The 19,755-nt window shown below is 41.6% G+C and overlaps 1 protein-coding gene across 1 annotated transcript in view; it reads left to right on the top strand.

Annotated features, from left to right (window-relative positions):
- Positions 1-1,149: 1,149 nt before the first annotated feature.
- ATAD5 (ATPase family AAA domain containing 5) overlaps positions 1,150-19,755 on the top strand; it is a 64,676-nt gene continuing 46,070 nt past the window's right edge. Inside the window, exons 1-6 of the mRNA XM_003279384.3 lie at positions 1,150-1,612; positions 3,380-5,277; positions 6,443-6,551; positions 9,855-10,019; positions 13,670-13,796; positions 14,584-14,665. Of these exons, the coding sequence (XP_003279432.2) occupies positions 1,547-1,612; positions 3,380-5,277; positions 6,443-6,551; positions 9,855-10,019; positions 13,670-13,796; positions 14,584-14,665 (2,447 nt within the window). The 5' untranslated portion in view covers positions 1,150-1,546. The remainder of the gene's footprint in view (positions 1,613-3,379; positions 5,278-6,442; positions 6,552-9,854; positions 10,020-13,669; positions 13,797-14,583; positions 14,666-19,755) is intronic.

The following is a 19,755-nucleotide window of genomic DNA, read 5'->3' as shown; positions in this document are numbered from 1 at the left end:
ATGCACTCAAATGTAACATGCTATATTTAATGTATTTGCAACTTTAACGTGAAAAAAAAAGAGCTGTTTTACCAAGGACCCGCCAACATGGGGCGCGTTCGCACCAAAACCGTGAGGTAAAGAAGGCGGCTCGGGTCATCATAGAAAAGTACTACGTGCGCCTGGGCAAAGACTTCCACACGAACAAGCGCGTGTGCGAGGAAATCGCCATTATACCCAGCAAGAAGCCCCGCAACAAGATAGCAGGCTATGTCACGCATCTGATAAAGCGGATTCAGAGGGGGCCAGTGAGAGAGAGGTATCTCCATGAAGCTGCAGGAGGAGGAGAGAGAAAGGAGAGACAATTGTGTTCCCGAGGTCTTAGCTCTGGATCAGATCATTGAAGTAGAATCCTGACACTAAGGAAATGCAGAAACTTTTGGACTTCGGCAGTCTGTCCAACCTGTAGGTCACTCAGCCTACAGTTGAGATGAATTTCAAAATGCCTCTGGGAGCTGTTTGAGTCTTTCTGTAATGCTGTAATATTTTCAATAAACCTGGGACAATGAAAAAAAAGAAAAAAGAAAAAGTAAAGGCTAATCAAACCCATGAAAACAATGCAAATGATGCATGAGATCAGAAACCAGCAAACTACTGGTAGGTACCCTGCAAGGGCTGAACGCAGGCCAAACAGATGAAGCAATGACTCGGCTGTTCGAGAGGACGAAATCCACAGAAAGAAATGCCTCCTTAGTCGAATAGGTACTTCGACTTGTATAGGTATAAAAGTCGAATTTCGGATCCTGAGAGGACGTATATTGAGGTAGAAAGCTCGCCCAAATGTTAGCATTTTATTGTGCATGGTAACAATGTAAATGAATTATTTCCTTTTTCTGCATTTTTCAAATTTCGCCTTTAAAGAGGGGCTAGCCTAGGGCGTTAAAAGTCTAAATTTTAATTCTGTCAACAACTGACTAGGTGACTTAGTGAAATCACGTCCTCAACGGTGAAACTGATAGGACAGAAGTTCAAATTTCCAAATTCCCGGGTTGGCTTTCAATTCCACGGTGCAATGGTTCCGCCTCCCGCGAGTTCTCCAAGGGAGTCATTTTGGCCCTCTCGGCTCACCGTCCGCGCAGCCTCATGAAGCAGCCGTAAACTCCGCCCCTTGCGCTCAGGACGGCGCGAAAACCCAATTGACAAGAATTCCCTCCGAATCTCTGTGGTCCGATCTGCAGTCCACTTGCTTTCCCCGCCCGGGCCCGGTCCCGAGCGCTCAGCCTGAAGCGCTGCTTTCGAGGGCACCTTGCATACCCTGGCCGCGCCTCAGGGATCTCGCTGCCCGCGCTTTCTCATTGCCTCTTTCCGTGTTCGACTCGGCTGATCTGGGCCCAGCCTCCTCTCCCGCTCTCTGTCGGTGGGCGCGGGGGAATTCGAAACGGCTCAGCAGAATCCCAGCAGCTTGCTGCTACTGGAGCGGGCCGCCTCCATGGCCTCCATGGCCTCCAGGCAGGCCGGGCTGGACCGCGTAAGGTCCTAGGAGACGGGATTCCGGGAAGCGGGGAGTATGGTGGGGGTCCTGGCCATGGCGGCTGCAGCTGCTCCCCCTCCCGTGAAGGACTACGAGATTGAGGTGAGGTTGAGTCGAGGATCTGTTGAGTTCCTTCCTCTATGTTTTGGGGGATTGGAAGGTGGGTCTTGGGGGAAGGTGATCCTGACTTTCCCTCTGTAAGGGGGAAGGTGGGACATTGTGAGGACCCACAGCTGTGACACATTGTTTGCAACAGTTACCAGAGTGTGTCGTTTTTTAGAGTCGTGACAAGTCCTGATAAACATTTGGATTGTGAGATATTTGCGGGGTCACAGTAAATTGGGGACTTAAGATAACACGGCCAGTTCCCAGATGCCGAAATGGTGGAACGTGATGTTTTGGACTTCCGACATGTCATAGAGGATCCCAGGGTCAAGTTCTGGGTTCGTGATACGGAATCACTGAACTTTAGCGCTGAAAAAGATCTAGTTCAACTAGTTCATACATCCACCTGTGCTTGGAATGCCACTTTAGAATGTCACTACAGAAATCAAGCAGGGTGCTTAAAGAAAACAGTTTCTCACGGCTTAGTATCTGCGGTTAGGAATCGCAGTGTAACATGTTCTTTTGGGTTTATCAGGTTTCAGTGACAGGCACTAAGCGGTCATTATAAAGAGATTCTAATGCCATGAAGTAGTGGGCTAGCATCTTAAGGTAGACTTGTTATATTTTACACCTTTTCATCTCGGACTAGCATTCTAACTGAAGCATGTGTCTTGGCGTCCTTGAAGAGAGTTTAGATGTATGCATGCTAATTTAACTGCGACCAGTTTTTTGTTTTTTTTTTTTTTTTTTTTTTTTTTTTTTTCAGAATCTACTGACTTGTCTACTTAGTTTTTTTTTTTTTTTTGTCTACTTAGTTTTTATGCTGATATTCCTTTGCTAAATCAAGGCAGTTAGTTACTCAGCTTGTCTTCTGGTACTTGATGTACACAGTTCCTGATTTCTATGTGGTCTGTTATATCAATCTTTCCGATACAGTTTCTGGTTTTGGTGCCCTAATGCTAAGAAATGCTATTTCATAATAACAATACTTACCATTTAATATGTTAAGGGTAAGAACCTTAAACACATTATTTTGCTTAATAGCAACCCTGTGATCTATTGTCTGTATTCTACAAATGAAAGAAGGTAAGAAGTAGCTAAAAGTAAGTTAAATTTTTTGAAAAAGTAAATGGAAAAGTTAAAAGTAATTTGCTTAACATTTTACACCAGTAAATGTCAGAGCCACCATTTAACTTAGATTTGCCTGACTCCAGAGCCTATGTATGTTGCCTTTGATACAATTGCAGCTTTATAAATAATAACTTAATGGCGTTTTTCTAATACATGTATGATTTCTTTCTTTTTTTTTTTTTTTGAGACAAGGTCTTGCTCTGTCACCCAGGCTGGAGTGCAGTGGCACAATCTTGGCTCACTGCAACCTCTGCCTCCCAGGTTCAAGTGATTCTCCTGCCTCAGCCTCCAGAGTAGCTGGGATTACAGGCGTGCACCACTACACTTAGCTAATTTTCTGTATTTTTAGTAGAGACGGGGTTTCACCACGTTGGCCAGGCTGGTCTCGAATTCCTGACCTCAAGTGATCCACCCGCCTTGGCCTCCCGAAGTACTGGGATTACAGGCGTGAGCCACTGCGCCTGGCCTGGTTTAACTTTAAAGCTTATTTTCTTTCTAATATATCATGTTTTTCACCTAAAGGAGGCTTCCTTTTTTTAATCCTATTACGTAAACTATTAGATCCATGTTTAAAATTTATATTCTGTATTATATTGCTTGAAATAAGTGCCTTTTTCTCTTTTAAATTGCCAGCCATGCAAAAAGCGAAAGAAAGATGATGACACATCTTCCTGCAAAACAATTACAAAATATTTATCACCATTAGGGAAGACTAGAGACAGGGTTTTTGCTCCACCAAAACCTAGTAATATTCTGGATTATTTTAGAAAGACTTCACCCACAAATCAGAAGACACAATTGGGGAAAGAGTGCAAGATAAAGTCATCTGAATCAGTACCTGTTGACAGCAACAAAGACTGTACGACACCTTTGGAAATGTTCTCAAATGTAGAGTTTAAGAAGAAAAGAAAGAGGATTAATTTATCTCATCAACTAAATAATATTAAAACTGAAAATGAAGCTCCAATTGAAATTAGTAGCGATGATAGCAAAGAAGACTATAGTTTAAATAATGATTTTGTGGAAAGTAGTACTTCTGTTTTACATTACAAGAAACAAGTAGAGGTACTTGCAGAAAACATTCAAGATACAAAAAGTCAACCAAATACTATGACCTCCCTGCAAAATTCTAAAAAAGTAAATCCTAAACAAGGGACCACAAAAAATGACTTCAAAAAGTTGAGAAAAAGGAAGTGCAGAGATGTAGCAGATCTATCTGAAAGCTTACCCTTGGCAGAGGAACTAAATTTGCTTAAAAAAGATGGTAAAGATACTAAACAGATGGAGAATACTACAAGCCATGCAAACTCTAGAGATAACGTAACTGAAGCAGCCCAGTTAAATGATAGTATAATAACTGTCTCCTATGAGGAATTTTTAAAAAGTCACAAGGAAAATAAAGTGGAAGAGATACCAGACTCTGCAATGTCAATTTGTGTTCCTTCTGAAACTGTTGAAGAAATAGTCAAAAGTGGTTATATAAGTGAATCAGAAAACTCTGAAATTTCCCAGCAGGTACGCTTTAAGACAGTTACTGTTCTTGCACAGGTTCACCCTATTCCACCCAAAAAGACAGGGAAAATACCCCGAATTTTCTTGAAACAAAAGCAATTTGAAATGGAAAATAGTTTCTCTGATCCCGAGAATGAACAGACAGTTCAGAAAAGAAAATCTAATGTGGTTATACAGGAGGAAGAATTAGAATTGGCTGTTTTGGAAGCTGGAAGTTCTGAAGCTGTGAAACCAAAATGCACTCTAGAAGAAAGACAGCAATTTATGAAAGCATTTAGGCAGCCAGCATCAGATGCACTTAAAAATGGAGTTAAAAAGTCTTCTGATAAGCAGAAAGACCTCAATGAAAAATCTCTACATGAAGTAGGAAGAGATGATAATTCTAAAAAAATCATGGAAAATTCTGGTATCCAAATGGTTTCAAAAAATGGCAATTCACAGTCACACACTGATAAAGGAAGTTTTCTGAAGGAGAACAATAAAAAGCTAAAGAAGAATAAGAAAACATTAGATACTGGGGCTATTCCAGGCAAAAACAGAGAGGGAAACACTCAAAAGAAAGAAACAACCTTTTTCTTAAAAGAGAAACAGTATCAAAATAGAATGAGTTTAAGACAAAGGAAAACAGAGTTTTTCAAAAGCAGCACTTTATTTAACAATGAAAGTCTTGTTTATGAAGATACAGCAAATGATGACCTTCTAAAGGTTTCCTCTCTGTGTAACAATAATAAATTGTCAAGAAAAACCAGCATACCAGTTAAAGATATTAAGCCTGCACAGTCTAAAGCTGAATCTGAAGCCAGCTTGCTAAATGTTTCTACGCCCAAGTCAACCAGAAGATCTGGAAGAATTAGCAGCACACCTACTACAGAAACCATTAGAGGTATTGATTCTGAAGATGTACAAGATAATAGTCAACTAAAGGCTTCCACTCCAAAAGCAGCCAACTTACCGGAAAAGCACAGCTTATATACAGCAGAATTAATAACAGTACCCTTTGATTCAGAGAGCCCTATTAGGTAAGGTTTGTTTTTGTTCTAACATTCTAGTATTCTGCATGTATTATTAGCTGGGGACAAAAATGCTTCAAGTATTGGAGGGTATTTTTTTTTTTCTAGAACACAGCTGTTTAAAAGAAAAAGAACTGGATTTCTTTTTTTTTTTTTTTCTTTGAAATGGAGTCTTGCTGTGTCACCCAGGCTGGAGTGCAGTGGGGTAATCTCGGCTCACTGCAACCTCCACCTCCCAGGTTCAAGCAATTCTCTTGCCTCAGCCTCCCAAGTAGCTGGGACTACAGGCACCCGCCACCATGCCCAGCTAATTTTTGTATTTTTAGTAGAGATGGGGTTTCACCATGTTGGCCAGGCTGGTCTTGAACCCCTGACCTCAAGCAATCCACCCACCTGGCCTCCCAAAGTGCTGGGATTATAGTCGTGAGCCACTGCACCTGGCCTGGAAGAAAAAGAACAGAGCTTCAAAAATGCTTCTTTGTTTGCCACATGTAATTAAAATTTTTTTTTAATTTTAATTTTTTATTTTATTTTATTTTATTTTATTTTATTTTGAGATGGAGTCTCACTCTGTTGACCAGTCTGGAGTGCAGTGGCACGATTTCAGCTCATGACAACCTCCACCTTCTGGGTTCAAGTGATTCTCGTGCCTCAGCCTCCTGAGTAGCTGGGATTACAGGTGCATGCCACCATGCCCAGCTGATTTTTGTATTTTTAGTAGAGACGGGGTTTTACCATGTTGGCCAGGCCAGTCTTGAACTCCTGACCTCAAGTGATCTGCCTGCCTCGGCCTCCCAAAGTATTGGGCTTACAGGTGTGAGCTACCACACCCGGCAAGTTTGATTACTTTTGAATCAGTGGTTTGAAACTGATGGAAATTATTTTTTTCCTCCTGTTTCAGAACATTCCAAAAATTGGAGCCCTAGTTGGTTCTTACCTATCTATTTATCTGTCTATGCATCTCTATCTATGTATCTGGAAACAAGTTCTCACTGTGTTGCCTAGGCTGGTCTTGAACTCCTGGGGTCAAGCAATCCTTCCATATTAGGGTCCTGAGTAGCTGGGATTACATGCAGATGCCACTGCACCAGCTCTATTTTATCTATATTTAATTGAGATTCTTGTGTATGTTATAATCATGAAAATGTTTCTGAATACTTTATTTTTATTTCAGAATGAAATTCACCAGAATTAGTACTCCCAAAAAATCTAAGAAAAAATCTAACAAAAGATCTGAGAAATCTGAAGCAACTGATGGAGATTTTATTTCTCAGACTAGAAAGGTAATTAAAATATTAGGGAGTCCTATAAGTGCCATTCTGTTTCCTTAAAAAACAAACAAAAAAACCCCACATTACTATGGGAAGTAATGAGCCAAAATAAAATTCATGTGTTTCATAAATTGGTTAACTACAACCCTATGATATGTTTCACTATTATCCCATTCCTCTAGTTAATTAAGATGTCTTATTGTGAGGTGAAAGTAATTGATAAAGGCAGAGTATAATTTACTTATAAAAAGCTTTCTTAGTGAGTTTACATCGTGATCATTTTCCCTAACACTGCCGATCTTAGTTTGGGCTCCTGTAACAAATTACCATAGACTGAGTGGCTTAAACAACAGAAATATATTTCTCACAGTTACGGGGATTGAGAAATGCATGATCAAAGCATCAGCTGATGCAGTGTCTGGTGAAGCTGTCTTGTTGTCTCGCATGGTAGAGAACAGCTAGAGAGAGGGGGCGCCACCCTCATGACCTAATCACCTCCTAAAGGCCCTACCTCCTAATACCATTACATAGTGGGTTAGGATTCCAACATATGAATTTTCAGGGGATATATTCAGTCTGTAACACTGCCTATAGGTCATGATTGAATTTTTCATTTATTTCTATAGATTAGAGACGGAAAAGCAGTTTCTCAACCTTGCTATTATTGACATTTTGGCTGGATAATTCTTTGCTGTGGAGGGCTGTCCTGTGCATTGTAGGATGTTTAGCAACACTCTGGCCTCTATCCATAAGATGCCAGTAGCACCCAACTAACTCCTGTATAATGACAACCAAAAATGTGTCCAGACATTGCTAAATATCCCCTGGAGGGGAAAATAATCACTTCCACTTGAAAAACTACAGCTCTAAAGGGAGAGATAAGATATATAAGAATGGTTTAGTTGTTTCTGCAAAATAAGCTCCTTGTCCCCACCATGGCAGAATTGGAGTAGGTACAGGTATATGTGTTTCGAAAAAGCCACCAAGGTGACTCTGAATTAATCCTTGAGTGAAAACCACTGCTACATTGGTGTCTCCTTTGATTTTATTTAACAGCTGTCATTTTTTGGCATCTTACCACATTCTAGGCAGTGTGCTTAGTACTCACATCATTAATCTCATAAAGTAAATATTATTTAACCCTTTTTTATAGATGAAGAAACTTGCTGTTAGTTCATAGGGTGAGGAAACGTTTTTATTTGTGATTCTGGGAAGTGTCTTTCCTAGAGTTATACAACTATAAGCAGTTAGAAAGATGGTCTTTAGTCTGTTGGAAAACATGCGAGATTCCAGCTGATTGTACTACAGCTAAAGGTTAAAAGTCTCTGTGATGAACTTTGTCCCACATATTTTATTCTTCTTGATTTAATTCTAGAGGACAGCTTCAATTTTAATTTTTTTAGACATGATTACACCTTGGTTTGCCTCATGTACTACTTAAAATTGGGATTTAATAGTAAATTTTCCAGCAAGAGAAGTCTCAAAATTAAATGTGTCCAAATTGGGACCTTTATCCAAACTTACTTAGATCAGTTATTTTATCTCATACTGTCAATGAACCTCTTACCACAGGGCCCTTGTTGTTCACTGAAGACTTATCCAGGCTTGTGTACTAGCTCTAGGGGAAAATCTTAGTAATTTTGGGGGTGAGATTTTTCTTTTTTATTTCTTTTTTCTTTTCGTTTGTTATTTTTGTAGAGACAGAGTCTTGCTATTTTGCCCAGGCTGGTCTCGAACTGCTAGCCTCAAGCAATCCTCCAGCCCTGGACTCCCACAGTGCTGTGCTGGTATTATAGGCATGAGTGACTGTGCCTGGCCAGATTTTTAATGTTTCTATGAGAATAAGGAGTAAACTGGTTCTCCTAAGAGCCCCATATTCATAACAGCTTATTGTTTTTGCTTTCAGATAATAGTTTAATAGTTAGATTTTTTTCTCTCCAGACATTTTTTCTCTGCTTAAATAGATATATCTTTTTTTTTTTTTTTTTGGAGACGGAGTCTCGCTCTGTTGCCCAGGCTGGAGTGCAGTGGCATGGTCTCGGCTCACTGCACTCTGCTTCCCGGGTTCACGCCATTCTCCTGCCTTAGCCTCCTGAGTAGCTGGGACTACAGGTACCCGCCTCCATGCCCAGCTAATTTTTGTATTTTTAGTAGAGACAGGGTTTCACCGTGTTAGCCAGGATGGTCTCAATCTCCTGACCTTGTGATCTGCCCACCTCAGCTTCCCAAAGTGCTAGGATTACAGGCATGAGCCACTGCACCCGGCCATCTTCTTTTTTTTTTTTTTTTCGAGACAGAGTTTCCCTCTTGTTGCCCAGGCTGGAGTGCAATGGCACGATTTTGGCACACTGCAACCTCGGCTTCCTGGGTTCAAGCAATTCTCCTGCCTCAGCCTCCCAAGTCGTTGGGATTACAGACACCAGCCACCAAGCCCAGCTAATTTTTGTTATTTTTAGTAGAGACGGGGGTTTCGCCATGTTGACCCAGGATGATCTGGAACTCCTGACCTCAGGTGATCCACCCACCTTGGCCTCCCAAAGTGCTGGGATTAGAGGCGTGAGCCACTGTGTCCAGGCTCGCTCTTCTTTTTCATATATAAGAAGCTTGAGGCTGGGTGTGGTGGCTCACGCCTGTAATCCCAGCACTTTGGGAGGCTGAGGCAGGCAGATCACCTGAGGTCAGGAGTTTGAGACCAGCCTGGCCAACGTGGTGAAACCCCATCTCTACTAAAAATACGAAAATTAGCTGGGTGTGGTGGTGTGCGCCTGTAGTCCCAGCTACTTGGGAGGCTGAGGCAGGAGAATTGCTTGAACTCGGGAGGCAGAGGTTGCACTGAGCCGAGATCATGCCACTGCACTCTAGCCTTGGCAGCAGAGCTAGACTCCGTTAAAAAAAAAAAAACAACAAACAAACAAAAAAAAACCTTGAGACCAAGGTCCATGTATTATAATACTGTTTTCTTTATAGTATCCAGCCTAGAGCCATTCATATAGTAGGCTGGGTAACTGTTTGGATTTGGAAAGTACTTTGCCTGAATTTGGTGACTAAAATTAAAAAATAGATTGCCAAGTCTATACTACAGACATCCTCTTGGGTGTTTTGCTCACATGTAAATATATTTACCTGGATGATTTCAAGTAAGAAATAAAGGCAAACTAATAATAACTAGACACATTTCAATTTAAGGTCCCTGGTAAGTTTGAATAACCATTTCTTTGTTGATTATTTAATGTGATTTGTGATTGTATTTTTTTCTGTTGTTAAATATAAAATATTTTCTTGTGATGTAAATTAATATTTCAATTTTTTGTCTAGGCAAGCAATGCTTCAAAAAACATATCAAAAGCAAAACAATTGATTGAAAAAGCAAAAGCTTTACACATCAGTAGGTCAAAGGTGACTGAAGAAATAGCGATACCCTTAAGGCGCTCCTCTAGACATCAGACACTTCCTGAAAGGAAGAAATTGTCAGAAACAGAAGTAAGTATTATAAATATCTGTTGGTATAAATTCTCTCCTATTTTGCTGTTTGGAGTGGGAGAAGGAAACCATTATAAAGTTATAAGGTAGGTTTGTGTGATAGCTTGAAGTGGTAGAGAGAATATCATTTTCAGTTTTGCTTTAAAAGCCTTCTGCTTTTTTTGTCTGCAGAATACAGTTTGAATCCTTCTTAAGTCACTCAAGATCTTTCATAAGCTGAACTACCTCTTCCCTTTTTTTTTTTTTTTTTTTTTTGAGACAGAGTTTCGCTCTTGTTGCCCAGGCGAGAGTGCAATGGCTGGATCTCGGCTCACTGCAACTTCTGCCTCCTGGGTTCAAGCGATTCTCCTGCCTCAGCCTCCCAAGTAGCTGAGATTACGGGTGTGTACCACCATGCCTGGCCAGTTTTGTATTTTTGGTAGAGACGGGGTTTCACGGTGATTGGCCAGGCTGGTTTCTAACTCCTGACCTCAGTTGATCCACCTGCCTTGGCCTACTAGAGTGCCGGCCCTCTTCCCTTTCTTCAAAATGACTCTTTGCTCTAGTCACACAGAATTGTTCATTTCTCCCTAAATGGTGCAGTTTTCACGGTATTCGTTTTATTGTTATCAGCTTGAAATACACGTTCCAGGTACTCTCTTCTATGTGAGGAATTCCTACTTAAACTTTGAGATCCTGCTAATTGTCAGTACCTCTTTCTTTTTTTTCTTTTTTTTTTTTTTTGAGACGGAGTCTCGCTCTGTCGCCCAGGCTGGAGTGCAGTGGCACAATCTCGGCTCACTGCAAGCTCCGCCTCCTGGGTTCACGCCATTCTCCTGCCTCAGCCTCTCCGAGTAGCTGGGACTACAGGCGCCCGCCACCACGCCCGGCTAATTTTTTTGTATTTTTAGTAGAGACAGGGTTTCACCGTGTTCTCGATCTCCTGACCTCGTGATCCGCCCGCCTCGGCCTCCCAAAGTGCTGGGATTACAAGCGTGAGCCACCGCGCCCAGCCGTCAGTACCTCTTTCTAATACAATAGTTTGAGATATAATTCACATATATGCATTTCACCATTTAAAGTGTACAATTCAGTGACTTTTGTATATTGACAGAGTTGTGCATCCATTGCCATAGTCAATTTTAGAACATTTTCATTTCCCCAAAAATAGACTCTTTTCTTCTTGGTTGTCACCCCCCAATCCCCTCATTCCACCAGCCATAGCTAACTACTAACCTGCTTCTGTCTCTGTAGATTTGCTTGTTCTGGACATTTTATATCAATGGTATCGTATAGCATGTGGTTTTTTGTGTCTGGCTTCTATTACTTAGGATGTGTTTTCAAGATTTATGTTACAGCCTCGGTATTTCTTTTCTTTCTGTTGCCAAATATCCCATTCATCACCTGATGGACATTTGGGTTGTTTTCACTTTTTGGCTATTCTGAACATTTTACCTCCTCCTCTTCAAAGCTGTGCTTGTATTCAAGACTATTCTGGTTGAATATATAAAAAGAAAAACTGAAAACAAATTAAAAAAATAAAATAATGGGATGGGCACAGTGGCTCACACCTGTAATCCCAGCACTTTGAGAGGCCGAGGCAGGAGGATCACGAGGTCAGGAGTTTGAGACCAGTCTGACCAACATGGTGAAACCTCATCTCTACTAAAAATACAAACATTAGCCGGGCATGGTGGCGCAAGCCCGTAATCCCAGCTACTCAGGAGGCTGAGGCAGGAGAATCGCTTGAACCTGGGAGGCAGAGGTTGCAGTGACCCGAGATCGTGCCACTGCACTCCAGCCTAGGCAACAAAGCTAGACTCACAAAAAAAAAAATGGCTGGGCACTGTGGCTCACACCTGTAATCCCAGCACTTTGGGAGGCCGGGGTGGGTGGATCACGAGGCAGGAGTTCGAGACCAACCCGGCCAATATAGTGAAACCCCATCTCTACTAAAAATACAAAAATTAGCTGGGTGTGGTGGCAGGTGCCTGTAGTCCAAGCTGCTCTGGAGGCTGAGGCAGGAGAATCACTTGAACCCGGGAGGCGGAGGTTGCAGTGAGCTGAGACCACACCATTGCATTCCAGCCTGGGTAACAGAGTGAGACTCCATCTCAAAAATAAATAAATAAATAAATAAATAAATAATAAATAAAATAAAATAATGAAAACTGTGCTTGCTGATGCCTTCAAGACAAATATTTTCTTTTCTGATACGAACTTTTGTATATTTTTTTGTGTTGATGGTGCACTCACCATGCCGTATTATAACTAGTTAAACTGTCTGCTCATGGGCTAGCTCTCCCTCTCTCCCCTACATTCAGATTAACATTTGATGCCAATTCTTGAATTTTGTCTGTGTATACATTTCTAGGATGTACAGTTCCAACAGGGCTATAACCAGACTTTTTATAGCTTGGTCATATTGACTGTTTTATTTGGAGTACAGTCTGTTAGTTGCTTTTTAAAAAATTTCTGCATATGAATACCAGGTCGTATGTTAGTTGCTTTTTTTTTAGATAGAGTTTTGCTTTTGTTGCCCAGGCTAGAGTTAATGGCGCGATCTCGGCTCGCTGCAACCTCCGCTTCCTGGGTTCAAGTGATTCTCCTGCCTCAGCCTCCGGAGTAGCTGGGATTACAGGCATGCACCATCACACCCGGCTAATTTTGTATTTTTAGTAGAGACGGGGTTTCTCCATGTTTCTCAGGCTGGTCTTGAACTCCTGACCTCAGGTGATCCCCCCCGCCTTGGCCTCCCCAAGTGCTGAGATTAGAGGCGTGAACCACCGTCCCGGCATTAGTTACTTTTTCAAAAAAGAAATCCCTTTTGGGCCTGGTGGCTCATGCCTATAATCCCAGCACTTTGGGAGGCCAAGGTGGGAGGATTGCCTGAGCCCAGGAGTTCGAGACCAGCCTGGTCAACATAGGGAGACCCTGGCTCTACAAAAAACACAAAAATTAGCCAGGCGTGGTGGTGTGCACCTGTAGTCCTGGCTTCTTGGGCAGCTAAGGTGGGAGGATGGCTTGAGATCGAGAGTTTGAGGCTGCTGTGAGCCATGATCATGTTACTGCACTCCACCTTGGGTGGCAGAGTAAGACCCTGTCTCAATTTAAAAAAAAAAACATGAGGCCAGGCGCGGTGGCTCACTCCTGTAATCCCAGCACTTTGAGAGGCCGAGGCAGGCGGATCACCTGTCAGGAGTTCGAGACCAGCCTGGCCAACATGGCGAAACCCCATCTCTACTAAAAATACAAAAATTAGCTGGGCGTGGTGGCACGCACCTCTAATCCCAGCTACTTGGGAGGCTGAGGCAGGAGAATCACTTGAACACGGGAGGCGGAGGTTGCAGTGAGCCAAGAGTACACCACTGCACTCCAGCCTGGGCAACAGAGAGAGACTCCATCTCAAAAAAAAAAAAAAAGAATAAAAATAAAAAAGAAAGCCCATGGTTATAATAAATGTACCCTGATACCATATAAACTTGTTTGATGTAAGCATGGACTCCTGCTATTCTATCGTGTGTTTTCTGTTTCAATGAGATAATATCTGATGGGAGGTGTATGGAGCTGCTAATTATGTTTTCCATGGTTTCTATCACTGTGATTCTTTTGAAATTTCAATGATATTAATTATATGATTTAATTAAATTTTTTTCCTTATTTTGTCTTAGGATTCTGTTATAATAATAGATTCAAGTCCTACTGCTTTAAAGCATCCAGAGAAAAATCAGAAGAAACTTCAGTGTTTGAATGATGTGCTAGGAAAAAAACTTAACACATCCACTAAAAATGTACCTGGTAATCAGATTTAATAATATTTATGATGTATATTAGAATGTTTTGGGGTTTTTGTTTTGTTTTGTTTTTGTGTTCTGGGGTATTTATTTATTTATTTTTTATTTTTTTGAGACGGAGTCTTGCTTTGTCGCCCAGGCTGGAGTGCAGTGGCAGGATCTTGGCTCACTGCAACCTCCACCTCCCAGGTTCAAGCAATTCTCCTGCCTCAGCCTCCTGAGTAGCTGGGACTACAGGCACCCACCACCATGCCCACCTAATTTTTTTGTATTTTTAGTAGAGACGGGGTTTCACCTTGTTAGCCAGGCTGGTCTCGAACTCCGACCTCGTGATCCGCCTGTCTTCGCTTCCCAAAGTGCTGGGATTACAGGCGTGAGCCACTGCGCCCGGCCTGTGTTTTGAGGTATTATTCTGAATGTGCTCATGATTGAAATTTAGTATCTTATGTAAAATTTTAACTGTATTATATTTCTATTTTAGTAAGTAAAGCTATGGTATAGAGAAGAGTTTTTCTTTTTTTTTTGTGACAGAGTCTTGCTCTACTAAAATACAAAAATTGAGCTGGGTGTGGTGGCAGGTACCTGTAGTTCCAGCTACTCGGGAGGCTGAGGCACGAGAATCACTTGAGCCCTGGAGGCGGAGGTTGCAGTGAGCCAAGATCATGGCACTGCACTTCAGCTTGGGCTACAGAGTGAGATTCCGTCTCCAAAAAAAAAAAAAAAAAAAAAGAAAGTAGCTGAAGGTGGAGGTGGTAAACATTGATACTAACCTAAGTATTTATTTTTCTAAGGAAAAATGAAAGTCGCTCCTTTATTTCTTGTCAGAAAAGCACAGAAAGCAGCTGATCCTGTCCCTAGTTTTGATGAAAGCAGGTCAGTCCAATACAAATTTTTAAATGCCAAAATATTTTATGGAATGTGTTTGTATTGATGTGTTTACTTTGATGAGAAAGCATGTGAATTATCATTTGAAGCTCTAGTAAGTCAGTCCAGTTTCAAAGTTGACAATATTGACAATGCTGCAACTGCTATTTGAATATCTTGGTTTTTTGCAAGTGCTTTGGCCATTGCTAGACAAAACAGCATAATAAGCAAACCAAAAATACAAAAAAGCTGATAATGAATTTTATTCAGTAAATATTTAAATACCTACTAGTATGTACCAGGCACTGTTTTTGGTATCAGAGATATTATGGGGATAAGACAGGACACATTCCCTGTCCTCATGTGGCTTAAGTGGAGATGGAAGATGGTCTATGATTAAACATTCATTGGGCCAACAAATGAAAAATTGCAGTTGTGCTAAGGAGAGGTATAATTCATATTGAGGAGGTTTGGTCTGATTAAAGAAGACTTCAATGAGGAAATGATGTCTGAACTGAAGTCTGAAGGATGAGCAGAAGTTCATCGGGAGGAGGAACTGTGTTTCAGCCAGAGAGAACTGTCTATGTAAAGTCCCTGTAGCTGGAAGGAGCTTGCTAAATACCAAAAACTGATAGAATGCTAGTGTGACTAGAGCACAGAGAAGGGTGAGAGGTGGGTGCCAGCCAATGTAGGACCTAGGAGGCCATGTTAAGGGATTTTATCATTATATTCAGAGCAAATAAGAAGCAGCCAAAGGGTTTTAAACATAAATATAGACCTAAACAGATTTGGATTTTAGAAGTTTAATTGGCCTGCTGGATAAAGAATGGAATGGAATGGAAGTAGATGTAGGAGTCCAGGTATTGTGAGGTGATGGAGGTAAGGACTAGGTTGTTGGAGATGACATACAAAAGGATTTTAGGAGATGAATTAAAAATCCCTTGATGATTAATGAGATTTGTGGGGGTGAGGGTGTGGGAGAGGAAGGTATAGGATGACATGTAAGTTCTAGTTTATGCGCCTGGGTGGCATGATGGAAGATCAGGTCTAGGAGCAACATGGGTTCAGATTATCTTTTTTTTCTGTTCAAGTTTTACTGAGGTGTAATTATATATTGTTAAGCACACACATCTTAAGTATGCAGTTTTGACAAGTGCATCTTATCAAGAAATAACAATCTTCCTTTTAGCTCAGAAAGGTTTTGTGTCCTCTTTCCTATTATCCCCACCATCACCATCACCACAAGATTACCAAAATATTCTGATTTCTATTTCCATCAATTAGTTTGATTTCTATTACCATAGATTAATTGTGTCTATTCTAAAACAGCACATAAACTTCATATATATATTCTTTTGTGTCTGGTTGCTTTTGCATAGTATACACGCCCACAAACACATGCACACATACATATTTTGAAATCAACTTCATTCAGATATATTGTCCATATAATAATATGTGCCTATTTTAAGTAAACAGTTTGAGGTTTTTTTTTTTTTTTTTTTTTTTAAGACAGAGTCTCACTCTGTCGCCAGGCTGGAGTGCGGTGGCGCGATCTCGGCTCACTGCAACCTCTGCCTGCCGGGTTCAAGCGATTCTCCTGTCTTAGCCTCCTGAGTAGCTGGGACTACAGACACACACCACCACGCCCAGCTAATTTTTGTATTTTTAGTAGAGATGGGGTTTCAACATATTGGCCAGGACTGTCTCGATCTCTTGACCTTGTGATCCGCCCGCCTCGGCCTCCTAAAGTGCTGGGATTATAGGCGTGAGCCACTGTGTCCGGCCAACAGTTTGAGTTTTATTTTCTCTCTCTCTCTCTTTTTTTTTTTTTTTTTTTTTTGAGACAGAGTTTCGCTCTTGTTGCCCAGGCTGGAGCGCGATGGTGTGATCTCGGCTCACCGCAACCTCCACCTCCCAGGTTCAAGCGATTCTCCTGCCTCAGCGTCCCGAGTAGCTGGGATTACAGGCATGCGCCATCACGCCTGGCTAATTTTGTATTTTTGGTAGAGATGGGGTTTTTCCATGTTGGTCAGGCTGGTCTCTAACGCCTGACCTCAGGTGATCCACCCCCCTCAGCCTCCCAAAGTGCTGGGATTACAGGCGTGAGCCACCGTGCCTGGCCCACAGTTTGAGTTTTAACAAATATATATATCTGTAATTACCACCACAATAAAAATATAGAACATTTTCATCACTCTCAAAAAGTCTTCTTGTGCCTCCTTGCAGTTAATTTCTGCCCAATCCCATGCAATCTCTTATCTGCTTTCTGTTGATATAGACTAGTTTGCCTTTTCTAGACTCTCAAATAAATGAAATCCTGCAGTAGATATACTTTTGTCTCTAGTTTCTTTGGCAAGGTAGCATATCAGTTGTCTGTTCTTTTTTGTAGTTAAGTAGCACTCATATGAATATGCCGAGATATATATATATATAAAATTATTTTTTTCTTTTTTTTTTTTTGGAGACAGAATCTTGCACTGTCACCCAGGCTGGAGTGCACTGGTGCGATGTCCGCTCACTGTAACCTCCGCTTCCTGGGTTCAAGCAATTCTTCTGCCTCAGCCTCCCAAGTAGCTGGGATTACAGGCATCTGCCAACACGCCCAGCTAATTTTTTGTATTTTTAGTAGAAACGGGGTTTCACTATGTTGGCCAGGCTGGTCTTGAACTCCTGACCTTGTGATCCGCCTGCCTCGGCCTCCCAAAGTGCTGAGATTACAGGCGTGAGCCACTGTGCCTGGCCTACTGCAATGTTTTTTATTTATTCTTTATTAATGGGCATTTGGGTTATTTTCAGAATTTGGCTGTTATTAAATAGACTGCTATGAACTTTTTTTTTTGAAATGGAGTCTCACTCTGCCGCCCAGCTGGAGTGCAGTGGTGCAATCTAGGCTCACTGCAACCTCTGCCTCCTGGGTTCATGCCATTCTCCTGCCTCAGCCTCCCGAGTAGCTGGGACTACAGGCGCCTGCTGCCACGCCCAGCTAATTTTTTTGTATTTTTAGTAGAGATGGGGTTTCACCGTGTTAGCCAGGATGATCTCGATCTCCTGACCTCATGACCCACCCACCTCGGCCTCCCAAAGTGCTGGGATTACAAGCGCGAGCCACTGTGCTCGGCCTGACTGCTATGAACATTCTTATACACATGTACAGACAAGTGTTCTCATTTTTCTTGGGTAAATAAATACCTAGAAGTGGAATTGCTTTGTCATTAGGGAGGTACATGTTTAACATTATAAGAACCTGGCAAACTGTTGTCCCAAGTGGTTGTTCGGTTTTACACTCCCACCAGCAATGTGTAAGCGTTCTAGTAGCTGCCTATCTTTGCCAACACTTGGCATTATCAGGCTTTTTTTTTTTTTTGAGACGGAGTCTCACTCTGTCATCCCCAGACTGGAGTGTAGTGGTGCAATTACAGCTTACTGCAGCCGTGACCTCCCAGGGTCAGGTGATCCTCCCTCCCACCTCAGCCTCCCAAGTAGCTGGGACTACAGGCATGTGCCACCATGCCCAACTAATTTTTTGTATTTTTTTTTTTCTTTGATAGAGACAGGGTTTTGCCATGTTGCCCAGGCTGGTCTCAAACTCTTGGACTCAGGTGATCTACCCACCTTGGCCTCCCAAAGTGTTGGGATTACAGGCGTGAGCCACAAGCAAGGTCAATTCTATCAATTCAAAGTGTGTATTTTGGTGAGCTTTGTAAGTTGTACACACAGTGAAACCACCATAATCAAGATACCAAGTTATTTCCATTACCTGCCTCGGACTTGTCATGCTCTTTTGTAGTCCGTTCTCTATGTGGCCCCAACCCAGGCAAATGCCAGTCTCTTTTCTTTATACTAATTTATATTTTCTAGAATTTTATATTAATGAAATAGTATATGCTCTTTTGTGTCTGGCTTCTTGTAGTTGGCATGATGATTTTGAGATTTATTCATGTTGTCAGATATATCATTAGTTTTCTTTTTCTTTTTTTTTTGAGACAGAGTCTCGCTCTGTCACCCAGACTGGGGTACAGTGGCATGATCTTGGCTCACTGCAGTCTCTGCCTTCCAGGTTCAAGTGATTCTTGTGCATCAGCCTCCTGAGTAGCTGGGACGACAGGCCTACCCCACCATGCTCGGCTAATTTTTGTATTTTTTGTAGAGACGGGGTTTCACCATGTTGGCCAGACTGATTTTGAATTCCTGACCTCCAGTGATCTGCCTGCCTCGGCCTCCCAAAGTGCTGGGATTACAGGTGTGAGCCACCATGCCTGGCTATATTTTTGCTTAGTAGTATTCATTGTATGGATATACCACTTTTTGTCTCTCCATACACCTATTAATGGACACCTGGATTGTTTCCTTTTGTCTTTTCCCTCCACTATAAGAGATGGAGTCTTGCTGTGTTGCTCAGCCTGGCCTTGAACTCCTGGGCTCAAGCAATCTTCCTTCCTCAGCCTCCTGAGCAGCTGGGACTCAAACGTGCACCACTGCACCCAGCTGTTTCCAATTTGAAGTTATTGGGAATAAAGCTGCTATGAACTTTCATGTATAAGTCTTTGTGTGGATATACATCTTCATTTCTCTGTCTTTTTAATTTTATCTATTTGAATGGCTATGTAGGCATATCTCATAGTTTTAATTTACATTTTTCTCATGTCTACTGATGGTGAACATCTTGTGATTATTGGCCTTTTGTATATCTTCCTTAGGGAAATCTTTTGCCCCTTTTCTTATTGACTTGTCTTTCTTTTTGTTGAGTTGTGAGGATTCTTTATATATTCTGACTACATGTCCTCTGTCAGATACATGTTTTGCAAATATATTACCTTGCCTTTTTATTTGTTGTGTCTTTTGAAGTACAGAAGTTTGATGACGTCCGGTTTATGGGTTTGACAAGCCTAACATTTAAAAGACACAAAGAACCTAGAATAGACAAGATAATCTTGAAAAAGAAGAAAAATTTGAAGGCCTCTACACTACCTGATTTCAAGACAATGAACAAACCTACAGTAATAGAAGTGTGTTGTATTGGTATAAAAACAGAAAAATACCAGCCTGGGCACCATTGTGGGGCTCCATCTCTTTAAAAAAGTCAACAACTAGCCAGG

Source organism: Nomascus leucogenys, unplaced genomic scaffold (genome assembly GCF_006542625.1).
Source record: "Nomascus leucogenys isolate Asia unplaced genomic scaffold, Asia_NLE_v1 Super-Scaffold_249, whole genome shotgun sequence".
Lineage (NCBI taxonomy): Eukaryota > Metazoa > Chordata > Mammalia > Primates > Hylobatidae > Nomascus > Nomascus leucogenys.
Note: the sequence above shows the minus strand (reverse complement) of the source record. Positions and strands in the feature narration are given on the sequence as shown.